Source organism: Myxocyprinus asiaticus, chromosome 29, assembly GCF_019703515.2.
Source record: "Myxocyprinus asiaticus isolate MX2 ecotype Aquarium Trade chromosome 29, UBuf_Myxa_2, whole genome shotgun sequence".
NCBI lineage: Eukaryota > Metazoa > Chordata > Actinopteri > Cypriniformes > Catostomidae > Myxocyprinus > Myxocyprinus asiaticus.
The window spans coordinates 14,507,214-14,527,885 of NC_059372.1; the positions used below are offsets into that span (position 1 = coordinate 14,507,214).

The 20,672-nt window shown below is 36.2% G+C and overlaps 1 protein-coding gene across 1 annotated transcript in view; it reads left to right on the plus strand.

Moving 5' to 3' along the window:
* LOC127419895 (plexin-A2-like) overlaps positions 1-20,672 on the plus strand; it is a 318,335-nt gene that overhangs the window by 207,584 nt on the left and 90,079 nt on the right. The window contains exons 10-13 of the mRNA XM_051661704.1: positions 1,248-1,448; positions 1,928-2,024; positions 3,686-3,885; positions 17,273-17,424. Coding sequence (XP_051517664.1) covers positions 1,248-1,448; positions 1,928-2,024; positions 3,686-3,885; positions 17,273-17,424 — 650 coding nt within the window. The remainder of the gene's footprint in view (positions 1-1,247; positions 1,449-1,927; positions 2,025-3,685; positions 3,886-17,272; positions 17,425-20,672) is intronic.

Sequence of the window (20,672 nt, forward strand, 5' to 3'; positions counted from 1 at the left end):
TAGCTGGCCGAAAAGTGTGTGTGAAGCTGAGGGCTGTCACGCTAGAGAATATGCATGTGTTTATGTGTGTGTTTGTGTGTGTGTGTGTGTGTGTATGTGTGTGAGTGTATGTGTGTGAGTGTAAGTGCATGCGTGTGTGTGTGTGTGTGTGTGTGTGTGTGAGTGTGTTCATGTTTGCAGGTGTTCAGCTGATCAATGTGCTACATTACACCCTGTCAGGTGGTAAACACACTTGCGCACCCTCTCACTGCAAGCAATTAGAAGTCGATATCTGGATTATTCTCTCTCACAGCACACACAAACTTCCCACTTATTCACACACATCCATATTCACAAATAAAAACACACATACAAACACACACACACTTACTAATGCAGGCAGAATGTCCTTACTGTGCACCATCAATCATGGTGTGTATATGTGTATGCACATTTGCATATTTGTATGTTTGTGTGTGCAGTGTTGTAGATGTGGTAGTGTATGCTTGTGTGTACATATGTGTGCATGTGTATGTGATGCTTACTTACCCATTCTTTAGGGATCACTTAAAATGTGGCTAGAAGTTAGCTAAATCTAACAGTACCTTTTGTGGACGTTCTTAAATGGTAAAAGTGATTAATAAATAAATAAATATAATATAATATATAAATGTAATATTATATTTATAAACTGAACAGCACTCTTACTTATGTACTATTATCTTTAAGCTTTGATTTTTTTTTGTAAAATGTATATTTATATACATTTGCCCCCAAACATATAACATCTATGCAAGTGAATGCAAATGCATCTAGTGTGTTGCTGGCCTTAGTTTTTAGTAATTACTGTATATTTAGAAGGAAAAAAAAAAAGGACATCAATTGTATGTCTCATTTAGCCTGATAAATGTGTGTAGTTTACATTTGTGTGTGTGTGTGTGTGTGTGTGTGTGTGTGTGTGTGTGTGTGTAAGTGGGGTATTGGAGAGACACTAGGGACACCTCTCACTGGCTGACCTACTAGCACACAACATCAAGCTATTAGAGAGTAACAGGTAGACATGTATTTTAAAAGCACCTGGGGTTCGAGTAAGTGTGTGTATTTGTATGTATACTGTATTTTTTTGAAGAACTCATGAATTCACCTGTTATGTACTCTACTGAGTACACTTGGATGGTATTTTGGTATACATGTCCATGTTACTGGTGATTCCGAATAGGTTTGTGCATGTCTGTCGTGACTGTCCGTTCACCTCTCGCTCCCTTCAGGATTGTCCTCAGCTTGTCCGCTCTGAGGAAATTCTGATCCCGGCAGGGGAGGTGAAGCCCATCACCCTGAAAGCCCGGAACCTTCCCCAGCCTCAGTCGGGTCAGCGCGGATACGAGTGTGTGTTACACATACAAGGAGTCAGTCACAGGGTCACTGCGCTCAGGTTCAACAGTTCCAGCGTTCAGTGCCAGAACAGCTCGGTAGGTCACACACGTATACACACATGCACATATATACGTAAAACAGGTGTTTGGGTTTGCATATGTACCCATAGGATAGAAAAATTACACTCGAACGAAAACACACAGTAAGTAAAGATAAAGGTGGTTTGAGGTCATTGTCCAAGCTGTAGAAAATAGCAGTTTTGAAAGCATTCTCCATTCTTTAGACTGATGATGCAATGGTGGAGTAACTCAATATGAACCTCTCTCTCTCTCTCTCTCTCTCTCTCTCACTATCTCATGTTTTCTGCTTTGCTCCCTTGTTCACTCTGCCATTTATTCATTCACTCTTTGATGCATGTTTTAATCAATAATTTACACGCCAAAGACACGGTGAAATAAAAAATATCATAAACTTTAGATTATGACAGCATTTGCGTTGTAAGGATACTGTTGTAAACTCTCTCTCTCTCTCTCTCTCTCTCTCTCTCCCTCTCTCTCTCTCTCTCTCTCTGCAGTATCTGTATGAAGGGATGAGAATTAGTGAGCTGCCGGTGGATTTCTCGGTGGTCTGGAATGGAAACTTCATTATAGATAATCCTGAGAACATCAAAGGTATCCCACAAACACTGCTTCCTGTGAAATGATGTGTCTTTAAGCAGAAAGTCCATGTAAACACACAGAATGAGTCGGTGTCCTTTTTATCTTGACTGGTTACTATTGACTTTAGTCAGCGTAGATGGCATAATAAATGTAACTCAAACATAAACAAGGAATTGCAGTCCTTCAACATGTCGTATTGTTATTTTCCTGAAAATTCGTTTCTAGGTTACATTTGTTTCATAACCCATGTTTTCTCTATTTTGTGAAAAAGATGGATTTTTAATGTAACGAGTGACACCAAAATACATCTCAACATAATGATTGAACTATACAGTACTTCCCTCACAGGGACGTTCATTAATTTTAATAAAATGGATGGGCTAATTCTACTAAAATGAATGGGAGGAATTGGAATGCCCAATGGTCAAGGATGTAGAAAGGAAGTCCCACCTTACAGGTAAAGGGGCCAATCACCTTTTAGATACAGACATCGCCTCGAGTCAGTCAACTCGAAAACATGCATGCGCATTAGCTGAACCAGCCTGAAAAATTGCGTTTTTAGTGTGATCTGAGCTAAAGAATCTCAGTTTATGATACCAGTGTTGTCCGATTTTACTGCTGATTTGAAATATGTTCTTTGATCATAATCTTGACCAACTGTTTTGGACATTTCGGTCTTTCATCATTCAAGTAGGGAGGAGTTGCACTTGTATGGCGCTTGTTTACATAGAAAAATAGCAGCCCGAGAGCGTTCCAAAGATGACTGCTGGTGGACTGACTTGCTAAAAAGACTTTGATTATGATCAAAGAACATATTTTAAATCAGAAGTAAAATCTGACAACAATGGTATCATAAATTGTGCTTCTTTAGCTCAGATCATGCTAAAATGCTATTTTCAGGCTAATGCGCATGCACGTTTTCGAGATGACTGACGATGCGATGTCTGTATCTAAAATTTGATTGGCCCCTTTACCTGTAAGGCGGGACTTCCTTTTCTACATCCACTGGCCGTTCCAATTTCTCCCATTCATTTTAATTGAAGTGGTCTATCTCTGCAAAATAATTTTGACTTGTATTCGTCAAATTAAGTATGGTGCATGCTCTGACTAAAGTCTTGTGTAATATGTCTAATTCTGCCTATGATTTAGAGGATCTGACCCAAGAAAATGCAACTTCCAATTTTAGAAAAATAATAAACAGTGTGACAAAGAATATAAAGCTACTATTAGTCTAAGCTAATATTAGCCAATCTTAGCAAAGCTATTATGCTAATCTGCACAGTTAAAACTGCACAGTTGTTATGCTAATCATGGTTTCATCAGCCTATAACCTTGAAATGTTTATGGTCAATAGTTTAACTAGACCATCAGCTAGGTCAGCCCAAATGTTTATTTAAAATAAAAACTAGCAACAGATGGCTTTACACCAAATAAAATCCTTGATGTTCTTTTGTTGCTTTTAAAAACTTAATGAGGGGGAGAATTGTACCAACCAGGCTATTTTCATTCATATATTCTTGATTCATTAGTCTTTGCACTCTAAAGACCAAATGATTAATGTCAATGTCAATCAGAAAGTCATTAGTTCATTTTTATTGACTAAAAATGTTGCACAATTTATGTGAACATTTTGTGTTGGTTGACGTGTAACTGTGTCCATCTATATCCTACAGTGCACCTGTATAAATGTGGCGCTCAGCGTGACAGCTGTGGTATGTGTTTGAAGGCTGAGCGGAAGTTCCAATGTGGCTGGTGCAGTATGGAGGGCCGCTGTACCCTACGCCAGCACTGTCCAATGTCCAACCCATACACCAGCCGCTGGCTACACCTCGCCAGCACCAATGTAAAGTGCACCAACCCCCGCATCACAGAGGTGGGTCACACAGACACATATACACGCACTCACAGTCAAGGACAATAGCAGATACATGAGTAAATGCACTTGGAATCATCAACAAACAATATTTGATTACAGCATTTATTATGGTTCCTGTTAATTTATAAAAATGCTATTGTGAATTATTAATTCATTTGAGTTCATAATGCATTAATTAATGCTATGCAACTTTTAATTTATAAAAGTACTGTAAAATATATTACATTGGTAGTTCATGTAAAGGGGATTGTTTACCCAAAAATGAAAGTACTATCATCATTTTCGGAACCTCATGCTATTCCAGATGTGTTTGACTTTCTTTCTTCTGCTGAACACAAACAAAGATTTTTATAAAGAAAATATCTCAGCTCTTTAGGTCCAAACAATGCAAGTGAATGGTGGCCAGAACTTGGTTAAATCTGTATCTTCAGAAGATATATGATGGTGTGGGTGAGAAACAGATATTTAAGTCCTTTTTCAGGTCAAGCCTCCACATTTAATTTCACATTCTTCTTTTGTTTTTAGAGATTCACATTGTTTGTGCATATCGCCACCTATTGGTCAGGGAGGAGAATTTATAGTAAAAAAGGATTTAAATATCAATCTGTTTCTCACACCCACCTCTCATATCTATTCTAAATATATGGATTTAAACACTGTATGTCATGTAGATTAATTTTATGCTGCCTTTATATACTTTTTGGACCTTCAAAATTCTGGCAACCATTCACTTGCATTGTATAGACCTACAGAGCTAAGATATTCTTCTAAAAATCTTCATTTGTGTTCAGCAGAAGAAAGAAAGTCATACATATTTTTGATGGCGTGAGGGTGAGTAATAAAATAATTTTTGTTTTTGGGTGAACTATCCCTTTAACTAATGTTGTCAACTAATGTTAACAAATACAACCTTACTGTAAGGTTCTTACTGTTACAAGCAAAATTCACAGTAGATTTTGACTTAATTCTATGTTTGGGCAACCAGTATCCAAAGAGAAATGTTATATGAATGTGTGTATACTTCCAATAATCTTGCAAGTAAAGTATAATTTTCTTTTAAATTTCATACATAGATACTAGTAATACGTACATACATATGTTTATCTTTTACAAGTTTCATACAGTGCATACTATGAAATGTGCCACTTTCATAATGTAATATGAAACCTATAGTAAGTATTAGAGACAGTATATGGCAGAACATACAAATCTATGACTGGCAAAGAGGGCAGATGTATTGTATATGGCTAGTATATATCCCTCTCATAACATTCTTTTATGACTTTTTGTATTCATTAATTACATTTTGTATTCATGTCAATTAATTGCTCAGAAACATCCACATCAACACACAAGTTCATACAGAGCTGTCTGTAAATGGACTCTCGGCCAGCTCATATTTCTTCTCTACAGTCTGACTGAGCTCTTTATTGATGCTGCTATTCATAGACTCTGAGAGAGAGAGAGAGAGAGAGCTGTGCGTGCATCGTGAAGAAAACCTTTCTCTCTATCTCAGCTTCCCTGTCACTCTCTTGTCGTCAGTCATATTCACTCTAGCTGCCAATATTTTGTGAAAATTAACACAATGTTAGAGCATTGATAGCATACTGTGAGGTGTGTGTTTGTGTGTGTGTATGTCTGTCTCCTGCGAGACTGAGAAAGACACAGTGTTTAATTAGTTTAAGTAACGCACCAGTACCCTGTGTTTAAAGTACCTGCCCATTGATTCGTTTGGCTGTTTGCAGCCTGAATATCACGAGTTGTGGCCCTATGTGCACACACACCAATTACAAAGTAAGGGTTATGACTTCCTGTTGTCTGTTTTAATTTAAAATGAATGGGCAGATGAGGTTAAGAACTACAGTTTTAGGTGTTTGTCATCTATTTTTGAGATTACGTTAAATAATATCTGTATTCACGGCAGCTTTAGTGTATTTAAAGGTGAAGTGCATAATTTTATGCCAAAATACTTTCTTTGGGGGCCAAACAAACCAAACATGAAAAAGCCACGAACAAAAGCCACGAACATTCTTTTTAACTCTATTCGCTGTCTAAAAAACGTAGCGCTTCTGCATGACACATGGAGCAATGGTCAAGGATGTCAGTCTAGAGCATGTTTGCATAGGAAAACAATTGAAAAACAGCACGTATGGATGGAAAAACGCTTTTGGTGTCAGCGCCCCCTCAGCTGTTGTAACTGGTCAGCCTACTATGCCAAAAGATCGAACCAAAAAAACAAAATGAGCAAATTGGAAAAAATATTTTCAATTCATCCATTTTTAATCTATTCCTTTTATGTTGTTCATTCGCTCTCACAAATACACACAAATGTAAGAATTTCCTCTAGAGCAACCATTTTCGTGAGTGCCTTTTGTTATTTATTTATTTAGCTATGTTGTTGTTTTTCATGGTTTGGTCTAAAACATCCGTAAGCTGATTTGTGCAAAGACGTAGACATTATCGAGATCTGCCTACAAGAAAATGACAGTCATGAATGATTAACACTTCTATTAAGCAGCACTCTATCCCTCCTCTAAAGGCTTATTAATATTAATGTGGCTTAAGCCCTCCATGAAAGCCGAGGGTGAGGTATCAAATGAATCCGGGAGAAAGCCAGGCACTTGAAGATGGTCTAGACATTACTCTCTGCTTCAGATGGTCTCTGAGCTGCTCCTTAGTGACTGAGTCACGTAAAGACTGGTGTTGGTTCATGCTCTGCTAAACTGATTCTGGATCAGCCATAAAAAAAACTTTTTTAAGTTTAGACTTTTGATGAAATTTTATATACATTTCACTATTTTGGTTATTGTGCTTGTCATATATATAATCACAATAAATTATGTATGTATTTGTAATTTATGTATTTGATAAAATGATTTTATGAAAATCGTTGATGCAGTTATACAATTATGTAAATATAAATATTTAATAAACAAATACATTTTTATCAATAATATGTATAAATAAATGAATGTAAATACATTTAATAATTGTATTTATAAAATAATATTTAAAAAATAAGATAAAAATATTATATCTGCAGGGTCATTTGTATCTTTCAACCACCATCCCCCTTTACCATTCTCTTTAGATCAGTTGTGTCATGTATTACAAATCATGCAAGTAAAATATAACATTTTCTACGTTTGATAAATAACTTCAGAATTACATTTTGACATGTGTGAGGTTGCCAGATTTATATAGTTAAAATCCTCCAATAAGATCTTTACATGGTGACGCTTTAGTCACGCAGTCTGGCAACCTTGGTTGCGTGAGCTCTCTCTCCTCTGCGAAAAGACTCCAGTTTTCTGAGAACACTGGCAAACAGGTATGTCTATGGAAAGCCAAATTATCTTTTAATGTTCCCAGCATTACTCTTCATAATTTTATTTTTACTAGTAAGAATTCCAAATACAGAGCTCTATTATTGAATTTTTACTAGTAAGAATTCCTATTAAAGAGCTCTGTAACTACATTTTTATTAGTAAGATTTTCAATTACAGAGCTCTCAATTGAATTTTTACTTGTAAGAATTCCAATTACAGAGCTCTCTAATTGAATTTGTACTTGTAAGAATTCCAATTACAGAGCTCTCTAAATAAATTTTTATTAGTAAGATGTTCAATTGCAGAGCTCTCAAGTGAATTTTTACTTTTAAGAATTCCAATTACAGAGCTCTCTAAATAAATCTTTATTAGTAAGATGTTCAATTACAGAGCTCTCAAGTGAATTTTTACTTGTAAGAATTCCAATTACAGAGCTCTCTAATTGAATTTGTACTTGTAAGAATTCCAATTACAGAGCTCTCTAAATAAATTTTTATTAGTAAGATGTTCAATTGCAGAGCTCTCAAGTGAATTTTTACTTTTAAGAATTCCAATTACAGAGCTCTCTAAATAAATCTTTATTAGTAAGATGTTCAATTACAGAGCTCTCAAGTGAATTTTTACTTGTAAGAATTCCAATTACAGAGCTCTCTAATCAAATTGTTACTAGCAAGAATTCCAGTTAGAGAGCTCTCTAATTTAATTGTAACTAGTAAGAATACCAATTAGAGAGCTCTTTAACTGAATATTTACTTGTTGATTTACTTGTTGATTCATTTTCAATTACAGAGCTCTACAAAATGTATTATTACTATTAAGAATTCCAATTACAGAGCTCTTCAACTGATTTTTTACTAGTAAGAATTCCAATTACAAAGCTCTGTAATTCCATTTTTACTAGTAAGAAATCTAGTTATCTAGTTTTACTAAATTTTTATAAGATGTTCAATTACAGAGCTCTCAATTGAATTTTTACTAGTAAGAATTGTAATTAGCGTGCTCTGTAAATCCATTTTTACTAGTAAGAAATGCAACTCATGAGAATTTAAATTACAGAGCACTCTAATTGAATTATTACTAGTAAGAATATCAATTAGAGAGCTCACTAATTGAATTTTTACTAGTAAAAAATATAATTAAAGGTATGTTTAATTGCAGAGCTCTGTAATTACATTCTTACTAGTAAGAATGCAATTTTAGAGCTCTCTAATTGGAATACTTACTAGTAAGAATATAATTATAGAGCTCTGCAATTGCAATTCTTACTATTAAAAAATTAATTGTAGAGCTCTCTAGTTCAATTACAGAGCTCTTCAATTACATTTTTACTAGTAAGAATGCAATTGCAGAGCTCTGTAATTGGAATTCTTACTAGTAAGAATGTAATTGCAGAGCCCGAACTTCCTTTACTAGTTCAGTTATTGAAGTAGAAAAAAATGCATGTCTGTGACAGTGGGCGAGCGATCTAGAATTTGTTTTTTCATTATCACGTTCTTTTCACAAGATTCACCATAAAATACAATAACAGAGGGTAATATGCATATTATGGCCATGTGTCCTAAGGGTCAATGAAGTGATGCTCATTTTTTGTACAGATCTATTAAATAAAAAATACATTAAAAAATGCAATTCACACAAATCATTTACTTCTATGATGGGTATATTTTCTATTTCTGAGTTTAAAGTCATATTGATATTTTTTTCTGGGGCTTAAATTAAAAAATGGCATGTGGTGTCCAGAGACAGTTAAAAAAAGTCAAAGTCTCATTAAAAGCTGAAATTCCTGAAAAAAAGAAATGTTGGCATGACAAGTGCAGAATGGTCTTTTATTGTTATTTCTTTAAAAAAATAAGCAGTGAAACAATTGTGCTTTAAAATAAGATTCATATTTAAAAACCATAAAACAGAGCGGACACCTTTAGGCCCTCAAGACTGAGCCTGAAGTTTTAAAAAACATTGAAATTTTTATGAAAAGGCACATTTCAACTCAAAATTGACATTGACTCAGAAATGTATATATATAAATTACCTTGAAAAATGTGTTTGAAAACTTCTTGGAAATTAATGATTATATTGTTTATACTCCCATGTATACAATATGCAAAGATATATACTGTATATACAGATTTTCATAGTGCTGCAATTTGATGGTATTGCGCAGTTGATGAGTGGTGCTGGTTTCCTCCAGACATGACGCTTGGAATTGAGGCCAAACAGTTCAGTCTTCATCTCTTCAGACCAGAGAATCTTGTTTTTCACAGTCTAAGAGTCCTTTAGGTGCTTTTTTGTGTCCTGCACTGAGGAGAGGCTTCCGTCTGGTCACTCTGCCATAAAGCCCAGATCGGTGGAGTGTTGCAGTGATGGTTGTCATTCTGCAAGTTTCTCCCATCTCCACACATGATCTCTGGAGCTCAACCAGATTGACCATCGGGCTCTTGGTCACCTCTCTTACCAAGGCCCTTCTCCCCAATTGCTCAGTTTGGCCAGGCGGCCAGCGCTAGAAAGAGTCCTGGTTGTTCCAAACTTCTTCCATTTAAGAATTATGGAGGCCACTGTGCTCTTGGGAACCTTCAATGCAGGCAAAAAAAATAAAATTTGTAGCCATCCCCAGATCTGTGCCTCGACACATTCCTGTCTTTGAGCTCTGCAGGCAGTTCCTTTGACCTCACAGCTTGGTTTTTGCTCTGATATGCATTTTCAGCTGTGAGACCTTATATAGAAAGGTGTGTGCCTTTCCAAATCATGTCCAATCAATTGAATTTGCCACAGGTGGACTCCAGTCAAAGTGTAGAAACATCTCAAAGATGATCCAGAGAAATGGGCTAAATTTCAAGTGTCATAGAAAAGGATCTGAATACTTGATGAATACTTTGATATTTTAGTTTTTTTTCTTTTTAATAAATTTGCAAAGTTATCAAAAATCTAGTTTTTGCTTTGTCATTATGGGGTATGGAGTGTAGATTGTTGTGAAAAATATAATAATTTAAAGCATAAGGCTGCAACATAAAAAAAAAAAAAAAATGAAGGGGTCTGAATACTGTGTGTGTGTGTGTGTGTGTGTGTGTGTGTGTGGGCGGGTTTGGGTGGTTTACAAGGACATTTTTTTAGGTTACAAACTGGTAATTACAAGGGTATTATGCTATAAATGTGGTTTATGAGGACATTTCTAGTGTCCCCATAATTCAAATTGCTTAAAAAACATACTAAACTATGTTTTTTTGAAAATATAAAAATGCTGTTTTTTGTTTTTTTTTGTTTGTTTGTTTGTTTTTTGTGAAGGTTAGGTTTAGGGGTAGAGGTAGGGTTTGTGTGTGTGAATGGATTTGTTACAATCCATCCATCCATCTACATACTTCAAATCTAGTATTCTAGATTTAAAGTATGTAAATGGATGGATGGATGGATGGATGGATAGATAGATAGATTTGTATACATAGTATATCTCACCTATTTAATTTTTAGATGTTTAGTTAATTATATATATTAATTTACATATAGATTTGTATTCTCTGAGACACATCAAGAAAGTAAAAAAGATCATGTCCTTATCATAAAGGACATACAACTCTATTCTGACATTCTGTACCATAGACAATTTAAAAAATCCATCGTAGAGTTTATCTTTCTTACCAAGCATTGCAGAAACGCTAACATGCTTAACACCAGCACGTTTTAAGTCTAAATGGGGATATATTTCCTGTCCTTGGAGACTTTTCACGCACTCAATCGCTGCGTATAATTAGGGAGCTGTAATGAAAGTGTGCAGCAGCAGGAGGAAAAGGTGTGATTTGTTACCGTGGCCGGGAATGGAGTCTTTTCAGCTGATTCAAGCACGTCCCAAATTCACACTGAGATGCAATTTATGGGCTTGATAAAACCCTGCTTATGACTTGTTTCTTGCTGCATAAACTGCACACTAAATGCTTTATTTGCTCTTAAATGTCCCCGTGGTTGGCTCCGATAAAGACTGAAAAGAAAAAGTGAGAAAAGAAGGGCTTGTTTTTGAATGTCGGCCAAGTGAGAGAGTGTTAAAAGTGAAGAAAGAAAGAAACGAGGGACTTGAAAGTGGTGCATCTGGTTTAAAATTTAGGTTTGTGGTTGAGTGAGTTTCGCTGAATGCCCTTCTGTAAATAGACATGTGACTTTAGGAATAGCTGTGTCGCACTACTCTAGTGTTTGTAGTTCTGAGGTTCTATCAGGCAAATATCATTTATTCTTGACAATTTTCAGTGTGGACATTCTCTGTCTTGATGTCAGTGTTGGTAAGCATGTGTGCACCTGTGTTTTTGTGTATTTAGGCCATTCATTCTTGAGTTTTTGCTCCATGTTTTGCAACCAATTAGATACAACATAGGTATCTAATGTTTCGACATACAAAAAACAAATTCTTATGTATAATGTGCACACTAATAGATTTTTCAAAGAGGAAAATGGCTGTATGTCTGGGTTTTTGAATACACAGATTGTCAATGACAATATATTCCATCTTTGTGTATAATATTTGTATTATTACATACTCGATTCACTCAATGATCCAATCAAGTCACAATGGATAAAATAAAAAAGTCCCTCCCTATATTTATTTTCCTCATTTAATATCCTGTTGTCACAAACACATCACATTACGAAAGAAAAAAAATGGTTGCAAATGTCGTTTCAAGTTTGACTGTCAGAGCAGCAATAGGAAAGACATGCATGAAGAATTGAAGAGACTTCCTGTCTTTACCAGAGACACTCTCAAGACATGACACTGGCCCTTGGCTGTGTGTGTATCTGTCTGAGTGTATCTGTTTGTGTCAGTATAACTCAAAGCATAGCCGAAAAATCTGAACCGTGAGAAGCATGAAGGTCTGCATTCTTATGTCCAGGCTGGAACCCAGACACTTTCCTAATGAGGGTGAAATTGCAGTGGTGCTCAGTTGTCTGGAAACAGCAGCCACACATTGCAGGAATCTGTGCGGTCGAGAAGGCCATCGGCTGCGTCAAACAAGGCAGCGCCTTCCCCTCTGAGTGGGCGGAAGAGACTTTGAAGTATTGAGTCAATGCTGGAGATATTTATCCTCTGTATGAATAAAGCCCATTTGATGTCTAAAATGGCCAGTCAAAGCAGCACAATTTTTGGAGTGAGGAAGAAATCTAACACTCAGACTGTTATAAGACAAGCTAGTTAAGATTAATCTGCATATGAAAGCATTGCCACTGAAATACACACTTAATTGTTTTATTTAGTTAAGCAGGGAAACACCATTTAAGTTTCTTTTTTGAGGATACAAATCACCTGTAAAGAAGACATACTGTAGTCTGTTCAGGTTGGAATAATGGCATACTGTTTATGTAATCAGATTAAGTACTTGATAAAAAATGATGTCCTTATAATTACCTTACATTACCTTTGATTTCATGTTTACTAATGTTTAATAAAAGGAGTGTAAATTGGTACTTAAAGCTGAAGAATGTAACCTTTTCTGTGTTAAAATACTTTTTCATATCTAAGCTTAATATGTACAGTCAACTATTAGTAAGCCATTTATAGGTTCATTTTTTCAAAAACTGTAATCACTGTCTCTGTAGAAGCTACACTGGCGGCCAAAAGTTTGGAATAATGTACAGATTTTGTTATTTTGGAAGGAAATTGGTTCTTTAATTCACCAAAGTGGCATTCAGCTGATCACAGAGTATAGTCAGGATATTGCTGATGTAAAAAACAGCACCATCACTATTTGAAAAAAGTCATTTTTGATCAAATCTAGACAGGCCCCATTTCCAGCAGCCATCACTCCAACACCTTATCCTTGAGTAATCATGCTAAATTGCTAATTTGGTTCTAGAAAATCACTTGCCATTATATCAAACACAGCTGAAAGCTATTTGGTTTGTTAAATGAAGCTTAACATTGTCTTTGTGTTTGTTTTTGAGATGCCACAGTATGCAATAGACTGGCATTTCTTAAGGTCAATAGTAGGTCAAAAATGGAAAAAAAGAAACACCTTTCTCTAGAAACTCATCAGTCAATCATTGTTTTGAGGAATGAAGGCTATACAATGCTAGGAATTGTCAAAAAACTGAAGATTTCATACAAAGGTGTACACTACAGTCTTCACTGACAAAGGACAACTGGCCCTAACAAGGACAGAAAGAGATGTGTAAGGCCAGATGTATAACTAAACAAGAGGATAAGTACATCAGAGTGTCTAGTTTGAGAAATAGACGCCTCACATGTCCTCAGCTGACAGCTTCATTGAATTCTACCTGCTCAACACTAGTTTCATGTACAACAGTAAAGAGAAGACTCAGGGGTGCAGGCCTTATGGGAACAATTGTAAAGAAAAAGCCACTTTTGAAACAGATAAACAAAAAGAAAGGTTAGAGTGGGCAAAGAAACACAGATATTGGAAAAAAAATTTCCAATTGTAATAGTAATTTTTCACATTATTAATGTCCTGACTATACATTGTGATCAGTTGAATGCCATTTTGGTGAATAAAAGTACCAATTTCTTTCCATAAGAGCAAAATCTGTACATTATTCCAAACTTTTGGCCACCAGTGTATAAAAAATTCTCTGTTTGTTTTGAGCGACCCGTCTATACAAACACAGGCCAATGGTGTGAGTTGGAGGTAGGACTATCTCTTTGTTTGACCCAGAGCAGAAAGGGGTGTATTCAGATAGCTGTTAGAGTATTTTAGCAATTCTGTTTGGTGGCGCTAGTATCACAGAAGTTACATACTTCAGCTTTAATACCTTTAAAATTTTATTTTCATCAAAATGTCCAAATCCAAAAGTAATCAGATTAAATTACTTTAAAATGTAACCTAAAAGATTACGTTACTGATTGCGATTTTAGATTAATTTTAGTGTAATTTGTAATCAGTACCTGATTGCATTTCAAAAGTAATCTACCCAACACTGCTTAATGCATAGTGTGCACTATACACTTTATATTGAAAATAGTATGTTAAACAGTATGCACTGCAGTATGCATAAATGCTTCAAACACATGTAATAATTTGTTTAATTCATTATGTTACATTTTGTCAAGTGTAGTTGGTCATCAGATTAATCAATGCATATTAAACATTTGAATGTTGTTCACTAACACAAAATAGTAATTATGTAGAAAACAGAATGGCCGTATGCTATTCCGAACATAAACGCAGTTAGTACTAATGAGAAAATGGGTAAACACTACATTGTGTTTTGGGAAATTTTCTATGTCGTTCCTGGTATTTAATAAGAAAATTCACACACTGTGCACAGTATGCATTAGGGTTTCCATTAGCCAGTATTTATCGTTTTTTGACCATTAAAATGTCCTAATATCCGACAAATTCAAACATTTTCGGACACAATGTCCAGTGAAAATATTATCACGATGCGTCAGCAACCCCTTTAGTTGATGCCATAATTGTACAGTGTGACACCATGCCAATGATAACAACGCTTCACTGCCACGGAGGTTTAAACTTTCCCATAGCTTGCAGAGTCCTAATCCGCGACCACAGCACATTGTAATCCGCACACTGGCAAAATCAGCCTGCGTTATTCCTGTTTCACGTGCCCGCAGTGAGAGGCTTCTCACTTCAGAATCACATTAAAACAGCCTTGCATTGCTGTCTTCTGGAGAGAAGGACACCAGGCTTATGGGCATCTCAAGTTGTAGAGAAACACTGGACATATTTGACTTCACTTTGCCAGAAAAATGCTTTTGTGCTATGAAAAATCTGAGGAAAATAGTCATAAAAATAAAGGGCCAAAAAATTAGTCAAGGTAAGAAATAATATGGCGTTACCTATCACGATTTGTTGTTTTAATATGTATTTATATACAAAAATATATGTGGCAAATTGCAGTTTAGTTGTTTTGTTTTTCCCCCATTGTTGAATGGGTGAAATGAGCAAACGTTTATCGTTCATTTGACTTGATTATGTCATTATTAGCCTATATCGCATTATTATGCATAGTCCATCGCCTTTACAGCACAAAATAAACACCGAAATGAGATGACCGGATTTTTTCCAATTTGTCCGGCAAACTTTATCATTCCCAAACACGTTGGCCTGCACCAAAATGTCTTAGCAGAAACTCTGGTATGCATACTGCATACTGCCTTTTTTTCCAATATAGTAGGTATTATACCATTCTGAAAATACCCATACTGTGCTCTTGGATCAGGTCTCATTTCATGTGATTTCAGCAGTTTAGTTTGTTTTTTTCTTAGTGTTGCTGACGTGGACTAAAGTGGATATATTTAGTTTTGCATTCTTCATTTCTCTCTATCTCTGTTTGTTTCCTTCTGCAGTCCTTCGTGCCTAAGATGCAATTAAAGATTCATATATTTCCTTCCTAAGGTTTTGTAGTGACACAATTTCTTTATATCCTAACCAATTAATGTCCACTAAACTGGGCCACGGTGGTTGTGTTGGTTTTACTGCACACAAATGGTTATTGATTGTTTATGTAGTGACTATACTGTGTATGTGGTCTCCTGGTCTCTCCAATGCTCTATTCATTGCCCTGTCTCTGTGATATTTTGACTTGGAGAAGGTCCATGACTGAGCTTCTCTTGGGCTTTAACAACGCAGAAGGCATTGTGGCACAGAGAGCCAAGGTCACGCTGAGCGGCCATATTGTATTTTTATAAGAGGGTGGACTGAACTGAGGGCTAAAATCGCCTAGTGTTAGATTTATTGCCCGTGGCAACAGCATGCATATCTGCCGCAGACTTGACTGTAGAAAAATGAATATTACTGATATCAATGCACAGCTTTTTAAAGTCTTAAAAAAAGGATCTTTTGGAAACCTTAAACTAGTAGTTTATGCTTAAACCTACTGGTCTTTATTAAATGTGTCTGTGTTTTAAGTTTCTTATCTTGTGTTTCTGTTAATAAACATTCAAACGTTGGTTATTTAGGTACAAGATACAAGAGCCCGTGCTATATGGTGAATATAGTCACAGCTAAAGGATATTGTTGAGCACGATAGCACAGCCACAAGTGCCTTATTCCTACAAAAAATATAATTAAAACATCATTTTTTGCATTAATTTAGCATTATACTTTAATTAATTCTGACTTCTGAACAAAAAACTCCTAAAGGGTCCTCTCTCAAAATAGACCACAATTATACCTGTAGTCCAAAGGCTTCATGAAGTGCAACCATTTAGGGTATGTAATTTCTTGGATTTGGGGTGGGTTGGAAGGGGTGTGTTGGCCAACAGGTTAAAGGGTTCCCTCATGATTTACTTACCTTTAAGCCATCCCAGATGTGTATAACTTTCCTTCTTCAGCAGAACCGAAGTGAAGGTTTTTATAAGTACATTTCAACTGTGTTTGTCCGTACAATGAAAGTGAATGGGTGCCATAGGCTGCTGGCTATTTGATGGTCCAAAAGACATATTTAGGCAGCATTAAAGTAGTCCACACGACTCGATTAGTTAATGTCTTATGAAGCAAACCGATGGGTTGGTGTAAGAAACAAATCGATAATTAAAACGGCTTTAACTTTAAATCATTGCTTCCGGACAGCGCTGTATTGCTGTATGAAATGACCTAACTCTCGTGTGATGTTTGTTCCTCTGTTGTATACAAAGCGCGTGCTTCTGACTTCTAATGCGTCGACTGGTGGCAGGGAGCGATTTGTTTTTAAGTTAACAAAGTTTTAATTATCGGTTTATTTTTTACACAAACCTATCGATTTGCTTCTGAAGACATTAACTAATCGATTGGAGTCATGTGGATTACTTTTATGCTGCCTAAATATGTCTTTTTGGCACCCATTTACATACATTGTATGGGCAAAAACAGCTGAAATGTACTTATAAATATCTTCACTTCGGTTCTGCTGAAGAAGGAAAGTCATACACATCTGGGATGGCTTAAAGGTAAGTAAATCATGAGAGGATTTTCATTTTTGGGTTAACTAACCCTTTAAGCAAATGAAAAGTGCCATGCTTCTGTTCTGTTCTGATGCAGTCCCTGATATGTAAACTAAGGAGTTTCAAATCATTGCATTTTTCACAGAAAAAAATCTTTAATCAGCATGTTCCTCTTTCATTTCAGGTGACCCCAGTGGCCGGACCACCAGAAGGGGGCACCCGAGTGACCATCCGTGGTGTGAACCTGGGTCTGTCCTTCTCTGACATGGTCAACAACGTGCAGGTGGCAGGTGTCCAGTGCACCCCGCAAGAGAACGGCTACATCATTGCTGAACAGTAAGGGGCTATGCTGCTCTAAAACTCAAACAAATTCATGCTGTGAAAGTGTGCCAGAGATTGGGCGGGGGTTTACTAGTAAAGCTTATCTTTAATTGCTCACAAATAATAATGGCCTACAATTACACATACTGGGAAGCCTTTTCGTGTTTTTATCTAGATTGCTTTAAAGCACAGCAGGAAGAGTCCATTAAACACATGCACAATCCCATATATAGTACAGGCCTTTGATATCACAAGCATTAACCGACCAGTCAGGCCTCAATATGAAAGGCAAGGTTGGTTGTGGCCAACGAGACTCAGTGGCTGGTAGAGATTTAACCCGCAATGTTTTTATTTGTTGTTGTTTTTTTTCAATTGAAATCTATAAAAAACTTACTATACTGTATATATGTAATGAAAACAGATGTGCATTAAATCTCAAAATCTAAATTAAATGTTACTCCCAAAAAGTACCTGCATTTGGCTGTTGGAGGGTGTTAATTTCCCACCCTGGTCTTGGCCCTCTTTTTATCTGCATTGTTCAGTCTGCCATATAGTTATCTGACAGAAGCGTCTTAACAAATGAAATAGACACACATTTATCTTAAAGGCTAGTTGTCAATAGTGATCAAAGCTCTTCTGAAGTAGAAATAAGTCAGAATTTGTGTCAAACTGACTAGGGTTGGTCTCTGTCTGCACCAGGTTCCATTCTTCAGCATATGTTTATTTTTACTCATTTAATTGTGTCGTTAACTCCGTCTTAGAATTTTGCAAATATCCTTAAGCCTGAATTTCATCAGTATTTCATCATATCGGACCCCCTGAGGAAATGCAAAAACTTAATGATTTGTAATCGCAGGTGACCATTTGTTTACCCAGAATCCTTTACTTGCCTACATAATGCATTTTCTAGCTAGGACATGCTGAAAAATTGCGCACTCATCCAGAGGCAGGTTTGTCTGCAGTGTTACACATACTGCTGAACTTTATCTCACCTGGAAAAACCTTTTCTAAGTTGAAAGAGAAAGGAGGGGGAGCAACAAATGTTTGATACAAAAAGACATATGGTTTAAGTCAGAAGGGATGTAGCACCTTTTATTCTACACACAATATTAAAGCTAAACTCCTCCTTAGCTGTCACTCTCTCTCTCTGCTATCACCTCTCTGTGTTTATCCCACTTTTTTTTTTTTGTCTTTCTTTAAAACCTGTATGACTTAATTTCTTCTGGTTTAACACAAAAGAATAGTATAATGTCCAAGTTGCTGTTGTCCATACATTGAAAGTGATCATGGCTGTCAAGCAATATATTCAGTGGATAACTAATATCATATGGCTTCAGAAGACTTGGATTATAGTGTATGGACTACTTTTATGGTCGTTTTTTTTTTTTTTTCTTTTGCATATTTTGCAGCTTGACAGCCCTGATCCCCATCCATTTTCATTGTATGGAAGTGTGAACATTCTTTAAAACCTCTCTTTTTGTATTTCTTTAATGAAATAAAGTCATGTGAGTTTGAAATGGCATGAGGGTGAGTAAAATATGACATAATTTTTATTTTGGGTGAACTGTCCCTTTCAGGCAAGGCAAGATAAGAGTCATCTTGACCTTGTTTTAGAAGGAATTCTGAATGTTTGGACTTCAAACATTTATGCCTCTGTTTCTTTAAGGGGGTATAAATAGCCCAGAGTATCTGTGTTCAGGTGGAGTATGTCTCCACAGTCTCTCTTTCTCTGCCACTGAGGCAGGAACAGAGAGCAAGAGTGAAAACGTGCAGTAATTGAAATGCGTGGCGTGCTGCCGGCTGTAGGAGGGAGATTTGTCAGCCCCTCTCTCTTCTGACAGCAGTTTAATCCGAGCGGGACGAAGCCGAGCCGAGTGGGAGTGGATTCATTTGTATGGCACCGTGGAGGGGTGTCAGAAGGAAATGGAGAATACGCCATTGGACCCCATCAAGCCCGCTGTCGGGGGACGGAAGAAAGAGCCATGCGTCTGTGTTTCAACAGTTTTATAGGGCCATTTTGTGCCAAATTTGTAAACATTACAACACACAAGCTTCCTGTGATTTTTGAAGACCTTATGAAATCATTTGATGATTGCAGTTTTTTAACGTGTTTCATATTTAAACAGAAAGTTTTGGTAGAACGTTTCTTAGGGCTTGTCCCTTGTTTTAAATAACTAATAGGCTTTAGTTATGTCACAGCCAGTGTTGGGTATGTTACTCAAAATAAGTAATCTAAAAAGTAATCACATTACTAATTAATTTACTTTTAAGTTACTTTCTAGATCACTTTTCCTTGAAAAATGTCTATATTTCCTCCTCATTCATTGTCGCACACCCTTCAGCTGTCACAGAAATGTTAACAGATGTACATATGAATTCATATTTTAAATGTACTATACAGTACATATTACTTTAGCGCAGGTAATATACTTAAAAGTAATTACTTTCATTGAAAGTCAATTACTGTAATCTGATTACAAGAATTTAAAATGTAATGTGTTACATTACTTTTTTTTACTAAAAAGTAATTAGATTACACTAACTAATTATTTTGTAATCGGATGCATCCAACACTGGCCACAGACATGAACCATGAATTGCTACTTGCTTGTTGCAACTTGCAGGTGGTATTAGGGGGAGGTACGTTCTCATTCTTGAGAGCATTTATTGGTAAAAAATATGTGGAGTGCAGGATGCATCATCGAAATTTTTGGTCTGTATTCCTGGAAGAGAAAAACTGCTAATTTTTAATGTGTATATCTGCTAAATGTTTACTTTGTTAACTTTTAGGAATATGTGAGCATACACACTAGCATATAAATTGCTTCAAAGATAATAGACATGGACTAAAAGCCACAGAACTCCATTTTTGTATTCACTGATCCATTTTTGTTTGTAAACTCCATTTTAAGTTTCCTAACATCATCGTTTTCCAAAGTATGCGGTTCAAGTGCGGATGAAAGGCAAATTTAATGCAGTTTTTTTTAATGAAAATATTTTAGTGTGGACGTGGCCTTAAATAATTCTCATAGAACTGTGAATGAGGACTGAGAATGATAGGTAGAAGGACTGAAATGGGATATCAGACTCACATCACCCACATGAGCACCCAAGCTCAATATGTCAGAGCACATGTGCTAACCACTAGGCCGTGGCTCTTATCTCCCTTGACTTAGCTGTTCTCCTTGCAGCAACAATAACTGAGCATCCAAACCTGCATCCCAACTTCAATTTCCACAGAAATCAAAGTCCCACACACAGTG